At 48.1% G+C, this 13592-nt stretch overlaps 1 protein-coding gene across 4 annotated transcripts in view; it reads right to left on the reverse strand.

The window, feature by feature from the left end:
• VPS13B (vacuolar protein sorting 13 homolog B) overlaps positions 1-13592 on the reverse strand; it is a 298548-nt gene that overhangs the window by 230991 nt on the left and 53965 nt on the right. For all 4 annotated transcript variants that reach the window (XM_078593678.1, XM_078593679.1, XM_078593677.1 and 1 more), the window contains exons 8-13: positions 10919-11211; positions 10705-10800; positions 10033-10152; positions 7605-7742; positions 3675-3762; positions 1493-1684 (exon numbers count right to left, since the gene is read on the reverse strand). In XM_078593678.1, coding sequence (XP_078449804.1) covers positions 1493-1684; positions 3675-3762; positions 7605-7742; positions 10033-10152; positions 10705-10800; positions 10919-11211 — 927 coding nt within the window. The remainder of the gene's footprint in view (positions 1-1492; positions 1685-3674; positions 3763-7604; positions 7743-10032; positions 10153-10704; positions 10801-10918; positions 11212-13592) is intronic.

The raw sequence follows: 13592 nt of genomic DNA on the forward strand, positions 1-13592 counted from the left end.
CTTGGCAGCTGCAGAAAAGCGGTTCCAGACTCGGGGGGGGGGGGGGGGGTCTGTCCCGCACAAACACTGCACAACCATTAAAGGGGCCCTGTAAGTCTCCGGGCGGAATGCGCCAAGAAGATTTTCGTGAAGTGGCTTTTATTTGTTGTGTTTTATATCAGAAGGGCCCAATCCGAACTCTGCAACATTGGAACAAAATGAGTTCGCACGGGGCATCGGCAGTGCACGCTGCTGGCGCGTTTGGTCCGTGACATTGAAGGATTGCTGTGCAGCATTAAATGTGCTGGAATAAAATTAGCACCCCCTGAAAATGTGGGATGATTCAGTCTGAGCCCTGTGGAGTTCATGTTGAAATCGACAACAACGTCGTGTTTAGAGTGTCTGATGTCATACGCGCAAACACAATGCAAGCCTCTCTCTGTTCACGCATGCAAGCACGCGATGGCAATTTCTACCACAGTTGAAGCAGCAGCCAACGAACGTCATGCACTCAGGGGGGTTAAATCGTGCGAGCTGCACAACACCAACGGTGACTGATACCACCGCTTACTTATCCGAGTCGAACTAATTAATTTCAAGAAACTGCTACAGGCCAACTGGTTAGTGATTGCACGTTCTACACAAGAACATTCGCACGCCTCACGTAATATATAGTTGATGCATGATGCCCATTGCATATTCAGTGTGAAAGGGGCAAGCAGATAAACAGCTGACGATGACAATGCCAACGATGACGACAATAAATGATGACAATCGTTCTCATGCGCGTGACTCGATGAAAAGCAATTCGCAAGTCTATGTCCAATTTGGTTCACAAGAGATTTACTTTAGTTGAGGCGTGGGCAATTACTTTTGTTGAATTTTTCACAGTGGCCCAAGACTCTGTGGTCGACGGTCCGGCCGGGTTTTCTGCAATCGAACGCCAGGATTCCCTAGATTTCCCACGCGTGAGGGCATCTGTGGGATCTGCCGTTTGACGCGCGGGTTCGATCTTCAAGTGGACCATTGGTTCGGAGGTAGAGAATAAAGTCCAAAACTTATTTCGTGGGATCGGCGATCAGGTGCTTGTTCGGGACATATAGGGGTGTGGCGATACAAACACTTGGCTCAATTGAGAGGTGATATGCGCAAACACACCAAAAAGTATACCACTTAATTACGCAGACAAGAAAACGTGAAAGATACAATTAGGTGTTGCGAGGTACACTGTAAACGATACTGAAACTCTCCCGCCACATTGCCACACAGACACTGCTACGTGTGCATTTCCGCGATCGCATGCCGAGCTTTCTTCCAATGTCCCCTTGTGAATGTTAGCATGGCTGGCTTAGCATGGGCTGCGAAAGACGCTCAAAACATACGTGTGCACGTGCGTACGAGGTAAGCGGGCGGGATCTGAGTTGAAAAACGCGCGGGGATCGATTCTTTGAACGCGACGACGTACGCGCACAGCACAGCCCGCGTGAGACGGCGCCTTGCGCACAACACGTGCCTGGCCCGGGGCTGCTGTAGGCTTCGTACTCGTGGTCGAGCGCGCAGGCCACCATCTTGGCGATGCGATGCACCGAGCTGGCGTCGAGGCGCAGCTTCGTGGCGCCCAGCACGAAGCGCTTGAGCGACGATTCCCTGGGACGGGGCCCGTCGCCGGTCCTCCCGGGAGCTCCCTCCAAGGGGCCGCCAGCAACTGTAGGAAAGGAAAACCACCACCGGCCAACGCCACCCCCGCCCCGCCGCGGGCCACCGCCGCGTGAAAATGAAAACATTGAGACGATAAAACGCGCGGTGTTCTGCCCGGCTGAGTTTTACTCATCCCTGTGGGGTATCCACATTCACCGCGGACTGGCCCAAAATGAACAAAATAACGTACGCAACACCATACCGTGAGAATAAACGTGCAAATCTCGCAGCTAATCCAGATACATGTCCGCGAGTGGAACCAGAGTCTGTGGACGGAGTGTCAATAAAAATAATTTCATGTCAACCAGCGGTGGGGGGGGACCTGAGGCAAGCGGAATCAATATAGGCCCACAACTTCACTGCATACGGCCTGCCACTTCAAAACGACCACAAGTTACATATTTATCCGCAACTGCAAGAATATTGGCTGCACACTAATCGGGTACTTGAGGGTAATGTTTTCGACCCGGCAAGACCGTTTTTTTCTAACTTGAGCATGTTCGGTCAACTCTTGTCACTGCAAGAGCCTCTCAAAGTGAGAGAAGTAACGAAGATGTGTGTATGTGTGTGAAGGGTGTTGATACGTGCACCTGGCCTGGCACAAGCGCCGTGGCGACGTCACCGCCAGTTAGTGGCGAATGGTGGCTGTTGTTGCCGTCGTTGTTACGTGTCACGTTTGGGCCAGCAACGTAATAATTTAATAGCCCTATTCAGCCCTCGGGAAGACAAACTTTTCTCACCTCTGGTGTAAACCAAACTGAAATCCCCACAAGAGAAAATATCATTGTCGCCCGTTTTTTTTCTTTTCTTGCGTGCGCACACCGCATGGCACCAAAATGCATTGCAGCAGATTGCGCAAGCGGGCAATGAATATTGGGAGCATCGGCTTCTAGTAATTCACTGTGAAGCAGCCTGCATGTTGGTCCTCGGAGAGGCGACTGCTGCTCTTTGCCCCGCTCCACCACCTTTCTCTGCGTCTCAAGAATGTGCCGACTGGCGGCCCGTGGAGACGTTACAAATGTTGTGATGTTGAAATGTGCACGTGTAAAGGTTGGGGAGCCTTTCCCCTACATGTAACGCATTAAATGCGCAATGCACAAAGGCCAAATGACATGTGATACTGAAAAATGTTAATTGCAAACCCCAAGATGATTTTTTTTGGGGGGGGGGGTGCAGGGAAGGGGGGAAAGTACTACTATTATTATGGGACAAATATAGCTGAAAATGATTAACCCAATAAAGGTATTGGTGTGGAGCAGTACAAATTGGTAGCCAAACTGTGGAAGAGCGTTATTCCTCGGTGGCACCCAGGGACCGCTGAGCATGCGTTGAGCTGGCTTTGCGGCGAGGCGTAAATTCGGGTGTGAGCTGCAGGTGGGCGTCCCGAGAGACGCACGGCTGAGTGATGAAGCCCTCAATCCGGCCACAATCATCGCTGCAAATTAAAATCTGCCCCAAAAACCACACCGTGTAAGAGCAGTGTGTCAGGAGGGGGGGTTGGGGGATTATGTACAATTACCCGTAATTGTAACGCCCGTCTGAGAGCGGGGGAGGGAGATTTGTCGTGACCTGTCGTGCAGATGATTTATATAATGCCACGTTTTCAACGGCCGAGAAAAAACGGCCTTCTTGATGATAAAATAATTGGGTTAGCCTTGTCAGAACGACGAAAGGCGCCTTGAGTGATTACGCTATGAAAGATGTTGGAATAAAGTAGTGCACCGTACAATAAAATGTTCTAATTCTGTTTATTCAGGCGCTCGTTTCATAACTGAGATACTAAACAACACCGGAAACCAACGTCCGTCAGTTGTCAACGCGCAAAAACTAATTCATTTTTTCATCTCTCACATTTCCGAGACATCAAACGCTGTTTTGGCTGCGGAGGGTTTTTTTGTTTGTTCCCACAATTGTGAAGTCGCTGTGGTGCTAGATTAAATGTCATCGCATTGGGCGCATGCCTCTCCCGTCGCACCACCTGCTCGCTGACACAGTACCTTTGTTCTCCTCCATGGCCATGGTGTACAAGTAGTCAAGGTACGCGGCGCCAAACCGCTGGAGTCCCGCCGTCTCCGTGCACGTCTCCTGCGCAAAGAAGTGCGATGGCCCCGTGGCAAAATGTTAGCTACCCCGCCCTGGTATACACAGGAGAGACGTGGGTTCGACCCTGACGCCTGCTGAATATTTGGAGTTTGCGTGTCTCTCTCTTTCTCATCATCATCATCATCACGGTGGCGAGATGTTAACTACCCCGCCTGGTATACACAGGAGGGACGTGGGTTCGACCCTGACGCTTGCTGTATATTTGGAGTTTGCGTGTCGCTCTCTCTCATCATCATCACAATGGCCAGTTGTTAACTACCTCGCCTAGTATACAGGAGGTCGTGGGTTCTACCCTGACGCCTGCTGTATATTTGGAGTTTGCGTGTCTCTCTTTCTCATCATCATCACGGTGGCGAGATGTTAACTACCCCGCCTGGTATACACAGGAGGGACGTGGGTTCGACCCTGACGCCTGCTGTATATGTGGAGTTTACGTGTCTCTCTTTCTCATCATCATCATCATCATCACGGTGGCGAGGATATGTTAACTACCCTGCCTGGTTTACAGGAGGTCGTGGGTTCGTTTCCGATTCTGACGCCTGCTGCTGTGTATTTCGAGTTTTTTCCCTCCACATTTAGAAACGTGCGCTTTAGAGTAGTTGGCTGCTGTACATTCCCATGCGATGAACCGCTTCCTTGAGCTGTCATTTGCGATGGCCAGGTCGCTTCTGAAACAAAGCTACACAGCTCAATGGGCCTTACCTGGTAAAATAAAAAAATTTGTTTCGTAAAAAAAATTGTTTAGTTTCAGTGACGCGTGTTTCTCCGGGGTAAACATCGTGCGCGCGCGGGCAGGCGGGCGTCCTCACAAATCACTATCCACCTTCTGGTGGAGGTCTTGCCTTTCACAGGAAGACTCGTGCGAGCACAGCAGTCATGATGGAAAAATATCCCGGTTGGATTTGCTTCACAAAATGCAGGTGTAATAATGGCATTTTTTGTTCCAGAGCGAACTTTGCATTTTCATTTTATTGGTGGCAGAAAAGGGCGAGCTAATAGAAAACGCATTGGCATTTTTCATCATGGGACCTCCTTTTCCAGTACCAAAATATGAGAATAGGTTTTCCCCTTTTTTCTGGCAACAAAACAGTTGTGTTAAGATGTTAAAACAACAAACTGAAACCTTTGTACGAGGAATCATGTCTGCATTAACCACAATACTTGTGGTCAGAATGCAAATAAAAAACACACTCTGATAATATATGCATTGTCTTTGAAACTGATTGGTCCACACCAGAGACAGCTTTCTTTTGAGCCAAGTCTCAAAACGGTGTTTGGCGTCCTCTGGTCTAACACCGTTTTGAGACGAGGCTCAAAAGAAAGCTGTCTCTGGTGTGGACCAATCAGTATCAAAGACAATGCAAATATTATCAGAGTACGTTTTTTGTTTGCATTCTGACCACAAGCATTGTGCTTGATGCAGACATGATTCCTTGTAAAAGATTTCAGTTTCGGTGTTCTACCATCTTAACACATGTTTTGTTGCCAGAAAAAAGGGGAAAACCTATTCTCACATTGGCATTTTGCTGCTGAAGCATGGAAAGGTCAAATATATAGAGAATGAACACAGAGAACAAGTGTTATTATATTAACCACCTCAAAACACCCCAGCTACATGAACGTTTGCGAAGCCTCTCTCCAATTAAACTGTTGTCACTGCATTATCTTTGTTGTTGTTTCCCTGAATGCTCTCAATGCTGAGACAAGGCCTCTCACCTGCGTTATATTTGTAAAAGGCAGAAGTAACGTAACATCAGCACTTTGCAGCAATGAAGCAGATTTTTTTTTTATATTGGTTTCTGCCAAAATGTGGTAATAAATTCCACTTCCCCCCCCCCCCCCCCAATATAAAAATCAGAAGTTAGTAGCAACAGTGATTTGCACATAAGACTTTCTAATCATAACCATGATTATAAATCTTGACTTAAAGCTTTCATGACTGTAGGAATTAATTTTCTTTGGCTCTTGCGGCAAAGTCACGTAGGTAGGTAAGAAATCAATAAATAAAAACTACGACGTTTCGATCGCAACACAAGGGTTCGTCATCAGGATGTGTTGCGGTCGAAACGTCGTAGTTTTTTGTTATTTTTTGTAATTTTCTTTAAACCTATCTACGTGACTTTACCGAAAGACCCAAAGAATACCATTATTCCACATGTTAAAAAAAGGTTGTTAAACGTGAAAAAATGCACACTCTTTTAATTAGCCTCTTTTTTGTTTGCACGTTTGCAAACTGCAAATTGTGTGTGAGTTACCCAAGAAATAGGAAGGGGGCCCCCCCCTTTGGGTGGATTTGGAGAGACCAAGGGCACCTCAAGACACAAACTCTCCACAAGAGCCTTGGCAGTGCCGTTCGGCTCCGAGAGGTACAACCCCAACGGGCCTTGTGTGTGGTGGCTTCACCTCAAGACACAAACTCTCCACAACAACCTTGGCAGTCATCTTCTTGGTTCTTTCGGTAAAGTCACGTAGAAGGGAAATAATAAAATAATAAAAATAAAACATAATAAAATTATTCTCACGACGTTTCAGCCACAACGCAAGCAGCCGTCCTCAGGTGAAGAACAGGTCTGTCGAGGACGGCTGCTTGCGTTGTGACCAAAACGTCGTGAGAATCATTTTATTATGTTTTATTTTTATTATTTTATTACTTCCCTTCTACCTGACTTTACCGAAAGAACCAAGAAGATGAATCCCTGCAGTCAAGCTTTAAATCGAAACGTTCGGCTCCGAGAGGTACAACACCAACGGGCCTTGGCTCGTGGCGGCACAACGACGACGCCGTCAAATTGGGCTGGGCGCACGCTCAGGGGTGGCGGGCGGTTTGGCCATACAATTCGAAATATTTCAGTTTTCCTGCGCTCAGCTGGATGCCAAATAAACGAGGAGAAAGACGACGGCCACATTGTCACTTTTCACGTTCAATAATACTCCCGAGAGCCTCCGTAAATCGGCTTGCATTTCAAAGAATGTGGAAAACAATAAAAAAGAGGGAACTGCAACGGTTTAAGCTGCAGAAATGTTGATGTGACGCTATGGATATCCGAATCTTCTTGAGATGGTGGGGGGGAAACAGACTGCATTCGTCAACAATAAGCCCTGCGACAGCATCTCCGGCACATGCACACCTGTTTGCCATTACAATCCGTCTCAGCCGTCTACTGCCACAGTCTGACAAATCGTCGTCTGCCTGACCATTGTTTTTTTGTTTTTATCGCGGCTGTTGTCCAGCTGTTCGACCATTCTGGGAAAACCCGTGATACGCGCCCGTGGGATCTTCCCATCGAGGGAAATCTGTGTTTTTGTGGCACAAGATTCACGAAGAACAAAGCGGGCGCCGGGCTCGTGCGCCCCCTCCCATTGTCACCTTGCGCGGATTATCAACAAACGGTGCACTGTCGTGTCGTGGATCAAGGCTTTAACGAGCAGACAGAGCGAGTCTCAATGTTACCGGGGCGCGGTGACTCATTCTTACTGTGACAACGTGCGCGTACATCGCTAAAGGTTTTTTTTTTATCCAGGCAGCGTAACTGCACATGGCTTAGGCAAAGCCAGCAGTGATAATACAGTATAATTTAAAACAGACCGACTGACTATCCCTGAGGAGCGCACTGACCGGCTCTTATTCGTTTATTGAACAGTTTTTTTTTTGGTGGGTCGCGTTTTTACTTTCCCCGTGCGTGAGTGTTTCAAATCAGTGGCCTATTGACTTTTAAAATTGAATAAAAACCTCGATCTCCGGCGTCACGCAAAACACTGTGGGCCAATCGGCGGTGGGAGTTGGGGGTAAAAATGTCCGTTCCAAGCACACGCTGCGGACATACCCGGTGTGCGTCGGGGTCGAAGGTGAACTCGGCGCGGACGCCATTGTTCTCCGGGCTTCGGTAGTCGAAGAGGGAGCCGCTCATGTACGTGGGGCCCTTGCTGCTGAGGCTCTCGCCGCAGCACAAGAAACAGCCGTCCTGGCGCGGGGGAGAAATGAGAGGCGCGAGCAAAAGGCCGCATGTCATCATCATCATCACGGTGGCTAGGAGATGTTAACTGCCTCGCCTGGTATGCAGGAGGTCGTGGGTTCGATCCCGACCCTGACGCCTGCTGCTGTGTATTTGGAGTTTGCGTGTCTCTCTCATCATCATCACGGTGGCTAGGAGATGTTAACTACCTCGCCTGGTATGCAGGAGGTCGTGGGTTCGATCTCGACCCTGACGCCTGCTGCTGTGTATTTGGAGTTTGCGTGTCTCTCTCATCATCATCATCACGGTGGCTAGGAGATGTTAACTACCTCGCCTGGTATGCAGGAGATCGTGGGTTCGATCCCGACCCTGACGCCTGCTGCTGTGTATTTGGAGTTTGCGTATCTCTCTCATCATCATCATCACGGTGGCTATGAGATGTTAACTACCTCGCCTGGTATTCAGGTCGTGGGTTCGATCCCGACCCTGACGCCTGCTACTGTGTATTTGGAGTTTAGATGTTCTCCCCGTGGATGTGTGAGTGCTCCGATTATTCCCTCATTTAGAAGCAAAGTGCATTTAGAGTATTTGGCTGCTATAAATTTCCACATGACAAGCCACTTCGTTGAGCTATCATTTGTGGTCCGATCACTTTTGAAAAAGAGCTATATAGCTCAGTGGGTCTTACCTGTTAAAATAAAAAAAAGCTTTAGTTGTAATTTATTTTGCTACGCCAAACACGCCGGGCAAATCCTCCATTTTTCTCTCTCCGATGTGTTTTCGGCTGGTACCGGGTGTCATTCGGCACAAAGTCTAACGTTTCTCCCCACTTATCTGGGTGCTTCTTTACCAACTGCTTACAGTTCCATGTGCGGGGAGTGAAACATCGGACAAGAGGAGGTACGTCCGGACGGACACATCGACGAGCTGTACAGCGGAACCGCAAAAAAAACTACGCAGTACAAGTCTTCATTAGCGTCCGCAAAAATGAGCTGGCAAACGATGTCACTGAGCTGCCCAATAGCGGAAGGAAACTTGGCGAGTGGAATGAGGGAGGGAGACATTTAGGCAACAAAATCTCCAATGCAAAAGCAAAAATAAACACCAATAAAAAAATATATTCCCTCGAAGAGAAAGATGAACAAAAACAATTAATTTAAACCATACGTCAATCAACTGCTGTGTGAGTCATGGGGGTTGTTTGACCATACTTCACCACGTTGGTCAATGTGGGTCAGTGAAGGGGGGGCCCACCGAGGACCAGTTCGGTCTGAAATATCACTGCACAGTGATCATTATTCTTGAGTGGTGTTCAAACTCAGCTCACAGGGCTCATAGCACAACAGACTAACAACTGAACCAACGCTTCCCCCACCACTGTGAGATACAAACTAACAAAATGAACAGCTAATATTTTACGAAACACAAACCTAGCCTGTGTCCTGGACATTTTGACGCAACGTTAGAACGTTCATTAGTGAGAAGAAAGCCTTTTAAATTACAATCAGGAGCGTTCCACTTATATCAGTGGCATTGCGCTGGACGTGATGGCGCAGCGAAATTACTGAAGCACTGTTGACCGTCAATTTAAAAGCTTTTTTTCTGACTAATGAGCTTCAAAAATGTGTTATCGGTCAACCCAGGACACAGAGCCTCGGTACGTATTCACGAGACCAAGAGATGTTTCTTTGTTCACATTATGTTTAGTCAATTTCCTCTCTTTACTTAAAGAGGCTTCAAACTGCTGTCTGAAGGTTCGAGAGATACACAAAGCTTGTGATGCCTCCGAAACGTCGTGATTTATTATTTTATTTCTATGATTATTTCTATTATTTATTTTTATTTTTACCTACGTGACTTTACCGAACAAAACCTAAGAGTATACACAGCCTAGCTGCATATCCTCGTTGGACTGGCTTATCTTCCATGATGCTTGAGGAATTCCGTTTGCCTTCCGATCTGCCGTACGAAACTCCTCCCTCCAGCAGGTGAAAAGTAACTTAAGCAAATGCATTGTCTTCAGTGACGTCGCTGACCCATCATCTTTGAGAGTGGAGCGATGGGCACAGTCGTTGGCGCATCGCACTATGAACCCAGCCATATTCCTGGTCACAACTAGAAATATAACTCAGGTCGCACCGGGGCCGCCCTTCACCAACAAGGTGTGGAGATCCCTTCATCCAGCAGTGGCTTTGACACGCAGCCGTGACTCCCTTCGAAAGTCTCATCAATAAATGGGTTCAAAAACCCAGCCGACAAGAAGATGGAGCCAGGAGCTCGCCCCGTGTCCGGCACTTACTCCACCATCTTCTCTGCAGTCCTCAAAGTCTCGGACTCCCAGAATGCTGTGCTGGGACGAGGCTCGGCACTTGACGAAGCCGAACTGGCAGTTGAAGAAGGGCTCGCCCTGCATGAGAGCCTATGGGCGGGCGCCGGGAGACACACACGCACAACGGGTACAGCGCGCGAACGCCGAGACTCTGCCAGCAGGCAAACACTCCGCACGGAACGTGCTGGTTCCATCCTGTATGACGTGAATCTGACTCAACGTTCAAGAGGATGCCCAGGCTTGAATAAATCACAAGCTGAACTACATATTTACGTAATACGGAGATAAAAATCTCCCGTCTAGCATTAACAGACTGTTGGGGCAAGTGCTGTTAGCGAGCACCTATGAAGGCCGGCACGGCACACGAGGGGGTGACTGGCCAACACCACGCTCGGCCGTCTTTGTCTCCGAAGTGCCGATACTCACACACTGCACCAGGTACTCATTTGAGGCCGAGTCGACCTAGGGGAGGGCCACCTCCAATTAGCATGTTTGGCTACGTATGGTGCGAAAGAATTTCAACATACATACATACACATACAAGATGTAATTTTCCACCAATGTTGACTTCGAACATGAATGTAAATTTAGGTCGCTAACCCATCACCCTACACACACACAAAGCATGCACGGTCTACTTACATCAACAGCCGTTCCCTCCTGCTCCCAGACTAAAATGGGCTTGAATATCACTTTGTTGGAGCCGTAAAAAGCACTTTCCGGGTGGCTCTCGGTCACCTGGGGAAACCGAGAGAACAAACACGAAACAAACATTTGTCGTACGCTTCGTCCATGCAAGAGCGCTACGAATCGTAAAGTACTGGCAGGCAATGGCCGCGAGCCTCCGACCTCGCACCTTGAATGTGACAGTGAGACGGGTCATGTAGAACCCGACCGAGAGGATGGGATCTCTGGGCGGCCGATGACCCCGTCGGTTTGCCTTGCGGCCCTCCTCGGGGTCTCCGCCCACGTCCAGCTCCTCCCCTTCCTCCTCGTCGCCCTCGTCGCCCTCCGCAGCCTCGCGCTGCTCATCTTCGTACGCCACGATGGCCGGCACAAACGACCAGGCCCAAGAGACCCAGCCCTCGTTGTCGTCCGGCCGCTGGGAGGAGTAGTACAGGCTGCTGTCCTCCGGGTCCATGCCATCCTCTGTTCGCGAGAAACGTCCTCGATCGTTAACGTGACCCGCCGATGGGTCGACCATCGACCGAATCAGGAACGGGCATGGCCAACGCGGCCACTGGATGCACAGAACGGCGCATCAAAGATTGGGCGGCCTGCGAGTGCGGCCACGAGTCCCAAACCGTCGACCGCATCCTAAGCAACTCTGCCGCGGCCGCCGCCGCTGCTGCTGCCTTCACCCCATTAAAGGAGGAATGGACGAGATCCACACTCTGCTTCTGACCAATTGAGTGGATAACAAATACAAAAAAACTGCATCTCGAATCTGCCGTTATTAATCCATAGTAAAGAAGAATGCGAGCGAATGCCTTGCGAGCGTACAGCGGGATGGAGAACAGATTCGTTTAGTTAGCCTGGAGCTCACGGCGCTTCGCCACTGCACGAACGACAACCTGGTCGGTGTTTTCCGCGATCGCACGCCGAGCCTTCTGTTAACTTTCACTTGTGAAGGTAGCGTGGGGACAGATATGTCGTAGGCTGAGTGGATTCCATTTGACGTGGGGACCACGGTGATCGAGGCAGGCTAAAATCCCGCGGGGTTCTTTAGCAGGATCGGCGATCGGCCTATTTGTATGGCTAGGGTAACCGGTTCTGCTCGACAGCGACTTGAGTAACATTATGAGACTGATCGGCAAGTGTCGGAGATCAGTGTGGACGGGCAGATTTGGATTGGCTCGGATGGGCTCCTAATCGTGGAGAGTTCTTCGCTACCTGCAGATCTTAGGAGGAGGAGGAGGAGCGATGTTTGACATCATACTGCACGGTGTATCTGTACCAATAATAATAATAATGACGAACTCAGTTTTCTATGCCATAATTTTCACAAGGCGTCTAAACGTTTACACAAAGCTTAAGTTTCGGAGAAAGCCTGTATACCAATTGCTACCCTTCAGGAAATATAAACAGGAATATAAATCATCTTTATTTAGCCAGGAAAGACTAATCATCTTGAAGAATACAAACCCAAAAACTAACCCAAACACCTCTATGATGGAAAATACAAAAGTAAAGAGCGGTAACTCCTTGTTTCCGAGTCGCACCAAATATATTCTTGGTTTTTTCGGTAAAGTCACGTGGAAGGGAAATAAGGAAATAATAAAAATACAACTTAATCAAATGAAATTCTCACGACGTTTCGGTCACAACGCAACCAACTGTGTCCTCAGGACGGCTGCTTGCGTTGTGACCGAAACGTCATTATTTTATTATTTCCCTTCTACGTGACTTTACCGAAAGAAGCAAGAATATGAATCCCTGCAGTCACGAAAGCTTTAAATCGAAATCGCACCAAATGCTTTGTGCACCCCTGCATTACGGTGGCGCTAAATTAATCACACGCCAGCGCACTCGCCATTAATTACAAAGCAGTGGAAGGTGTAAATGTCGCCACAACCAACTGTGTTTTCCTCGAGTGTTCCCTCCAATAAAAATGAGCTTGTTTTAAAAAGTTATAAATAAATAGGCCAAACAAAACGAGCACGGTATTTACACACGGGCGTTTTCGCAGAACTGGCAGTGTCAAATACACTAGAAGCACATTATAAACATATCAGCGATGATGTCTGGATTCCCCCCACCCCTCCCTCCCTGGTGTTTCTCGCACGCCCTTCGAATGGGGGCAGGCGTGGCGCCGTCGCGAATCTCTTTGCGTGCAGAACACGTTTCGCGCTCTCTGAAGCGTCCTGCAATGGACACGATCGCAATTTTACTTAATAAACACAGGCACGGAGCCAGCTGTATAATATTGGATGGAGGGGTGGGGGTATAGTGCCCATCGATTGGCCCAAACTCGGCCTCACGCAGAGGTGAAACTCATTTAAAAACTGCAGCATGGCAGATTTAAGCCAGATGTAGGGCTGGGTGTTTGAGGTACTTTACTTAAAGCACATTAATTAAACAATGACTAATGCACGTAAAACACAAACCCTGGCGCTTAAATAACGCATCGTGCCAGAATTCAAACGTCAACATACTCATAAGCTATCGCATATTTTAACATCTTGCGGACCCTCGTACCGATACAAACCACAGCTTTTCCATTAATCAGTTTCCATTTATTTAACCATAATGAAAGACGTTTGCAAAAAAACTGTAGTTACATTTTCCCCAGAGTGCACAAAAATGTACTTTGTGTCAAATCAATCTGATAGCGCTTGCCACAGCTACATTAAGCATAATAAAAATTATTGTATCAATGCTACGTCGTTATTTGTTCATAATTAACAGACATTATCACTTCAAATATATTTTTCACGTTCAAAGTAGTAGTTATTAAAGGGACACCGACCGTGACTGAAGGAATTCATATTATTGTATCATATTCTTTGGGTCTGTCGGTAAAGTCACGT

Source organism: Lampetra planeri, chromosome 4 (assembly GCF_965212315.1).
Source record: "Lampetra planeri chromosome 4, kcLamPlan1.2.h2, whole genome shotgun sequence".
Lineage (NCBI taxonomy): Eukaryota > Metazoa > Chordata > Hyperoartia > Petromyzontiformes > Petromyzontidae > Lampetra > Lampetra planeri.